General features: G+C 35.4%; 1 protein-coding gene across 3 annotated transcripts in view; it reads right to left on the reverse strand.

Moving 5' to 3' along the window:
• SEC6 overlaps positions 1–6,882 on the reverse strand; it is a 60,438-nt gene extending 53,556 nt beyond the window's left edge. Inside the window, exons 1-9 of one of the 3 annotated variants that reach the window (XM_086431384.1) lie at positions 6,696–6,882; positions 6,352–6,485; positions 5,914–5,952; positions 5,009–5,097; positions 4,775–4,865; positions 4,052–4,141; positions 3,827–3,906; positions 3,469–3,561; positions 1,451–1,477 (exon numbers count right to left, since the gene is read on the reverse strand). In XM_086431384.1, the coding sequence (XP_086287510.1) occupies positions 1,451–1,477; positions 3,469–3,561; positions 3,827–3,906; positions 4,052–4,141; positions 4,775–4,865; positions 5,009–5,097; positions 5,914–5,952; positions 6,352–6,480 (638 nt within the window). In that variant the 5' untranslated portion in view covers positions 6,481–6,485; positions 6,696–6,882. Of the gene's footprint in view, positions 1–1,450; positions 1,478–3,468; positions 3,562–3,826; positions 3,907–4,051; positions 4,142–4,774; positions 4,866–5,008; positions 5,098–5,913; positions 5,953–6,351; positions 6,491–6,695 lie in introns of all 3 variants that reach the window. The other 2 variants (XM_086431389.1, XM_086431392.1) reach the window with 2 other exon arrangements.
• Positions 6,883–7,553: the final 671 nt, after the last annotated feature.

Consider the following 7,553-nt stretch of genomic DNA (forward strand, 5'->3'; position numbering starts at 1 on the left):
CAAAGAATGTGAGGCCCCCACAAATAGCAAATTATCATTCACAGACTAAAGATGGGAAATCTTTTTACCATCTCTACAAACTTCAAGCTTTCTCCTATCGACCGCTCTAGACACAATTTTCCACAAAGCTTCAGCCACTGCTATAAAAATAGGAAAGTGGAATGAGAGTCCCAATGCCTCAAACCTCTAGAAACGAGAAAAATCAAGCTGGGACTCCATTCAGTGAGTGGAAAAGGAAGGTGTAGATACAAATTTCATACTCCATATTCTCCATTTATCCCCCTAACATCAAAAACTTGAGAATTTGGTGAGAGTATCGTAGTGGAGTGTTCTTTGTCAATTAGTTTTATGCATGTCAGAGAGTTTCCCTCCTCTTCCTCTTCTCCAAGATCCAATATCTTGGGATCGAAAGTTTTGTCTAAATTGACCCTTCGTTTTTTGGTCTGCCACTTTAGATAAATTTTGAGTATTTATCATCGTATTGCGTGTAATAAAATTATTGATGATTTTTTGCTCCAGCAGCAAAGGATGTGAAGAAAATGTAAATCACCTTCTAATGCATTGTCAAGTGAAAAGTAATATTTGGCATTGTTTTTTCTCATGCTTTCACAAGCATCGGACTATTCATTTTTCTGTTTCAGACCTTTTTAGTAGTTGGGTGAATCTTGCTTGTAATGATAAATATAGAAGTTCTTTAGAATGTAAAGCATTGTCGTTTGCTGGGGTACTTGGCAAGAGAGACATGGGAGGACTTTCTTTATTTTTGATGAGTAGAAATAGTAGGACTTTCAGAAGGGAGAACAGCCTAGAAGCACATTTGATCCTCTGGACTGAATTGCATTCAGAGTTTGGGGGAATCTTTTAAAAGAGTTTGTGTTTAGATGGGACTTCATGGTCTTTGGGGAGAACAACCTAGAAGCACATTTGATCCCCTGGACTGAATTGCATTCAGAGTTTGGGGGAATCTTTTAAAAGAGTTTGTGTTTAGATGGGACTTCATGGTCTTTGGGGAAGGGTAGTTTGTTGGTCTTTTATAATTTGAGATGTTATGGGGGCTGGGGTACTTTAATGCATCTCTTTTGTGTTTGATAGTCCTCTCTAGGTAGGTCAGCTCAATCTCTGGGGAGGGCCTTTTTTGTATTCTTAGCTTTTCTGTAATGAAATCCCGTAAACTTCTCACAAGAAAAAAAAAATGGTTGGCACTATCATCATTACAGTCATTATTGCACAACAACTTATAAATTTACATATAGATAACATTAAGTACTAAATTCTCATCTAGAATATCAATAAAATAACTTGCAACAAAAGATCCAAATACAATAGATTGAATAGACAATAAAAAGAAACATCAAAACTTCATGAGAACAGGCAACTGTAAAACAATATTTTTTTTTTTTTTTTTTTTTTAAAGAGTAGCTGGAAACGTTTGTAGAATGGGTCACATTACCTTAGAGCGCGGACCAATGTCTGTGGGCTACAAAACAGATAGTAACAAAATGAGCATCAAAAGCATAAGTCAAAGAAAACATATATAATTGAGATGTTAAAACTACACACGATTATATAAGCACAGAGTGTGTAATAAGAGAACCAATCTGGTCTTATGCTCGAGTGATCAACCATTGAGGCTGCTTTCTTACTTGGACAAACGATATGTTATGGGAAAAGAAGAAGAATCTCCGTATGATATTTATTAACTTATAGAAAGAATAGAATATATTCACCGTGGGAGTTAATTTGATGGGTATTGGAAACAAAAGAAGTCTCAAATGGATGTATTGACATCATTGATTGACGAGTAGCAACTGGTAAGAGGGAAAGACAAAGTAATTCCCCTTAGTTGGGATGCGATAAGGCTTAGGATGATCATGATCATGAAAGAAGTAGGACCATGGCATGTTGGAACACAAAACCAGTAAGAATCTTAGTTAGATTGAGGGGCAACATTCACTCATCAGTAAAGGTCCTTCTCGTCACGTGTACAAGGTACCCATCTGGTCGAAAGAGAAAACCACAAGTTGCTCCTGTTGATGCATGACAGGTGGCAGCAGCAGCATGTATCATTGCTGGATCCTGCTTGGTAGCTCTGGGCAGAGCAAGGAAGAATAGGGAATCATGGTTTTCAGTCAAGCAAGATCTCTCATGCAAGCTGCTTGCGGAGAGTGGGAGAACCCGTGCTCAAATTGATGTGGCAAGAAATATTGAGGTGAAGTATGGAGGAATGGTACCTGAATGTAGGGTGATAGGAGGGGAAAATGCCTTCTTATATGCCTAATGACACAGAATTTTTCTAAAGGAGGGTATGAAGTTATGGGAATTGTGACAGATGGGGGAATGGCTTAGACAGGTGTTGAGCACTCAGATCCCATTTCAAACTAAAGGAACTGGAGGCTTGCAGATAAAAAAAGTTATCACGTTTATAACCAACATCCTCGTCTCTAAGGATATGTCTTGTTTTCAAAGCAATTCTCAAGAAACCAATTGCTCAGAAAAATATTTTCCCAAAAGAAAGAAATCCCAGTGTTCGAATGTCAAGAGAAAAAGTCCATGATTTTGAAATTCAGCTGCTTGATTACCAACACAAAATCCGTTGAAAAATCATTAAGATGCATATTTATGGTTACATACATTACTAAACATGCTCAAATCCCTAATTTACAAGACAACAACAATCAAAAGTGAACATCCCTAATTCTAGAACAACAGCAATTATTCAAAAACCAAATTTACAATATCAGATATCAAGAACCCACTCAACCCCCTACAATTTACAATATCAGAAATCAGAATAAGAAGATGGGTCACATGCTCACAAACTCATGAAAACAAGAACAGAGACTGTCTTGACCGAGATAATTTGAGACGGTACGAAGCTTTATACCATGTTCACAAGCTATGTTATCTGGTTCGTCATTCGGTTGGTTCGAATTCGGGTTTGTGGTTCGCCACTCTAGAAAGAATTCAATTCGTAGAGTAGTTTGTTGGGGGCATTTAGGTCATTTATGGTAGTCTTGGAGAACAAGAACTAGATCAAGGGGGGCATGTCATCAGGTTGAAAACACAGTTATCTCGAACATTCACCAAAATGGGGAGGAATTCTTTTTTTTTTTCCAAAACAGGGGGGGAAACGGGTACGCTTTCTCCACAAACTCAATATGAACTGAACCAAGAGCTGGTTCACTTCATACCGTTTCATGGATCGGCATGGTAGGAACGAATCCAGAACACGTGTTACAGTTACAAAGGCTGCAATCTCTGGCCACCAAATGAACAACTGAATAATAGAACTACTTAATTTACTTACAAGTACATCCAAGAATTTAGATTTAGGAAACAGTGTCTCCAGAATTAGTGATAAGGGAACCATAATACAAACTAATAAAATGTTTAGTTGTAAAATGCAACATACTTTGAATGCACAAGATAACCGAGAGGACAGAGGTTCCCAAAAGAAAAAGTCAATACCTCTCTTTAGCAAGTTTAAAGAAATTGGAAACGTGGTCCCACAATGTCTTTTCAAACGTCTCCCAGGTTCTATCTACATCTTCAAAGTATTCTCTAGGAAAGATCCACACACAAATTCCATCAGTTACCATTTATCCAACCTGACACCATAGCCATCATTCTTAAAAGACTATAAACAATTTAAGTGATCTCAGAATATGATGGTTCCTTTGTGCATGAATCTTGAAAGTCAACAACATTTTGATTCCAGATTTACTAAGCAATAAAATCACCAAGACATACTTTAAAAGTTGAACCAGCTCAGCCAAAGAAGAACAAGACATGGCCACCACAGAAATTAAAAAGAAAGAAGTCTGACCTTAGTCTCCCAACCTCTTCCTTATGAGATGATGCAGCTGCTAATGCAAACCGCCTCTTTCCATCAAGTGCTGTTAATCTCTACATCGACACAAAAAAGAAAATGCACTAAATGATAGATACAGTGACACATACAACCTAAATTGTATTCAAGTTAAATAGAAAGTAAGATAGCAAGTTGGCGAGATTAGGATGAAATAATAAATGCCAAGTCTTATAAGGATACCTCATATGTATTAATGAGTTCTTTATCATCACTCAGAGAATCACGTGCCTCAGATGCTTCAACAGAAATGGACATCATCCCCTCCACATCCTAAACAAAATGAACAAGTAACTAAATAAAAACCATAAGGCAAAGGAGAACAATAACAGGGGCCAAAATATTCTCACGGCCACTGAATTTCTGCATGTATGGCTGCCAGAAGTGGTTTTAGGAAAAAGCACATAAAAATCAGCAACGTTGACAGCAAATAGTAGAATAGAACTTTCCTTCCAAAATGTCTATGTTACCTGGTTCACTCAGTTCGAATTCAAGTTCATGGTTCGTCACTCTTGGATGAACCCAGTTCGAAGACGTAGTTCGTGGTGGATATTTAAGTCATTTTTGTTAATCTCATAGAAGAAGACTCGGGTCAAGGGGAGATATCATCCGTTTAAAACAAGGGGTATCTTTAATATTGACCAAATCTTGGGATTTCTAAATAAGGGTCATCTCTAATATTGACAAAACCATGGGGGAATCTTTAAAATTCACCCAAATAAGGGGGTTTGTTAGGTTCGCTGTTTTTTATGAACCCACCATGAATCGAACCTCAAACTGGTTCAGTTTGTACCAATTCGCACTTCACTACTATATTAGCGAACCAGGTAACATACTGAACATTCACCTATTAGATAATCACCACGTGTAAAGCTTAATAAGCAGGAGGCTGGCTAGTAGTCTGACCTTTAGAGTTGTGTTCAAGTTGTTCCTCACATTGCTAAGGAGCTTTATCTGATCATGGTTTTCAATTAATGTTTGACATTCTTGACAGAGCCTGATACATAAGAAAGCCAGAAAAACACACGATCATAACCCGAAATTACTTCAACACATGAAAGCTAAATACTTCTACATCTAGAATGTAAGAGATACCATAGCCATAGGAGTATCAAAATGCATAATACAGAGAGGCCATACTTTTCAATTGAAAGGAAGTTCTCACGGAGCTCATTTATTGTCTTTTGAGATAAGGAAAGCGCTTCTAGCCCAGACTGAGCCTGTTCCACCTGCATGGAAAGCGTAGTTGATTAAAACCCATACAATATAGACATGGACTTGTGTGTTAGCCGCCAAAACTAGTATAAACAAGACACACTAATCCCCGCAAACCCAATAAGTCAACCCATCCGTACAACGTATTTCACATGGTGAAAGCTTTGTTTGGTTTTTCTTTTTCTTTTTTGTTTCTTTTTTTTGGTGTAGGGGGTGGGGGTGTCTGATGGTGATAAACATACCTTCAAAATACTTAAGTTCATGCTAACGGCATATTTATTTAGATATACTCATATAAAGATTAAATACATATAGCAATATCTTTACTATTATAATGAGAAGGCGGAGTAGAAGTGGTTCGGTACCAAAATTTGAATGGCCATATATGCCCTCACATTTATATTTAAATTTAATATAATCAGAATCATTTTGGTAAAAAACAGTACGCTTAGAATTCAAAATTACAGAAGTATCCTTTTTACTATGCAATCTTCAAAAACCCTTTAATCAATATTTTAAATTACAAATAAGTCATTTTGATACATGTGCATTTGCATCACCTTCTAGTACAAATAATAGCTGAAAACAAAACACTTGGATATTTAAAGGTGCTGTTAGTAAAAAGTATCCGCATGTGTGTAGCACTAGAATGACAGTGTCCAACATGGAAAATTCTTAGAAAACTAAATCAGTTGAGAGGTACAAAAAATGGTAAGTGATCCATGACTCAATATGATAATAATAAGTTCTTAGAAGAAAATAATAATAATAATAATAATAACAATATAACAATGTTAAATTCGATATCAATGGTAGCAGGATAGGCATACCTGCTCCGCGACCATAGTACTGAGTTGTGCATCATTTGCCTGATATTACAAAGTGCAGCATTCAGTATAAAACATAAATGTTACTAACAAACCTTTATCACATAAAGCTAATGTAATATCATCCAATTAAAGAAAAATCAAACCTACCAACATCTCACCTCCACAAGGAAGCAAAACATCTTAACAAACATGCTCCAAAAAAAATTCCTTTTTTCCTTATCAAAATCCCAATCCCAGAGATGGGATAGGAAAATTAATTGATCCCAGTCAATCCAAAATCACTAGGAATCGCATTCTAATCACAATTTTATTGGATAGTTATTAAAACTCCGATCGGAATTTTAACTACTAAAATGGTCGATAACACAGATTATAATTCACAACAAAAAATTCAATTTGAGATAACAAAATTGCACAATATAATAGTCGAATTGGTACCTGTTGCCGAGTAATATAATCCGATTTAATCGAAGAAATGGATGATAAGAGTTCGGGAAGCGGTAACAGCTTCGCAACCTCACGAACTGCTGCTTCTTTAGCTTCGATGCCGAGATCTTCGCCCATCATATTGCCTACACTACGCAAAAGATCTCATTCAAGCACATAAACATCCTTGGAAAAAAAAATCAAACAAAAATCTTTGAAAATTGAACAAATTAGGGTTTCTAATACTTGGAACGAAGAATCCACTAAATGAGAAACAGATTTAGAAAAAATAAAATTAAAAATTCTGGTTTTTGAAGGATAAATGAAAAGTATTATACAGTTGACACCCTAGAAACCTGAATTAAGGATCTGGAATTCTGGATTGAGAAATTCACTCTTAAAACGATTGGAGACGATTTACAGCTGATATTGGTATCTCTCTTAATTCCGATGTGTAAGAGATTTTGAGACCTGAGATGTTCCTAATTACATTTCCCCTTGGTCAGAAAGAAGAGACCATGGCAACACTCCGGTTTTTTTCAAAAAAAACGTCTCATTTAAAACGCGTTTTGAAACTTGTACAATTAGACCAGTAAAAAAAAATTAAACCCTTGGCTTTGCTCATAAACCGATTCTAGAATCTGAGGTGACGTTTGATTTGGATTATCGATCTTATTTTTTCATAATCAACAATCATCAAAAATTAGAATAGTTCTCAGATTTTTCTATTAATTGCTACACACAATTCACTTATGACGATCTTGAAATAATAATTATTGATAATCCTAATAATCAATATTAATAAAAATATAATTATAATTAACAATAATTATAATAATAATGAGGTCAACAACAAGTATAATTGTAGATACCTCATTTTTGTATTCATTAATTTGTCGATGTGACTATTGTAATTTCCGACGATGGACAGATATTTTAAACGTTTTTATTTGTTTTTAGATATATTTCTAGAACTTGAATGAGATATTACATGCAAACTTTAAGAATCATGTTACGTTAGGAAAATGTGACTCGAAACATATAAAACACAATTTTGGGATAAAAAAAAGTTTTACATGAAAAATGGTATAAAAAAATGAATACCATATATTGTAAAGAAAAAATACAAGACTTACTAAGCAAAAGATTAATAAGACCAAGTAATTTCCCTTGGAGTTGTCCAACATTTTATGTTCGAAAACATTCGGAAATAG

The sequence above is a fragment of the Akebia trifoliata genome, chromosome 2 (genome assembly GCF_017979445.1).
Source record: "Akebia trifoliata isolate Shusen 1 chromosome 2, ASM1797944v1, whole genome shotgun sequence".
Taxonomy (NCBI): Eukaryota; Viridiplantae; Streptophyta; class Magnoliopsida; order Ranunculales; family Lardizabalaceae; genus Akebia; species Akebia trifoliata.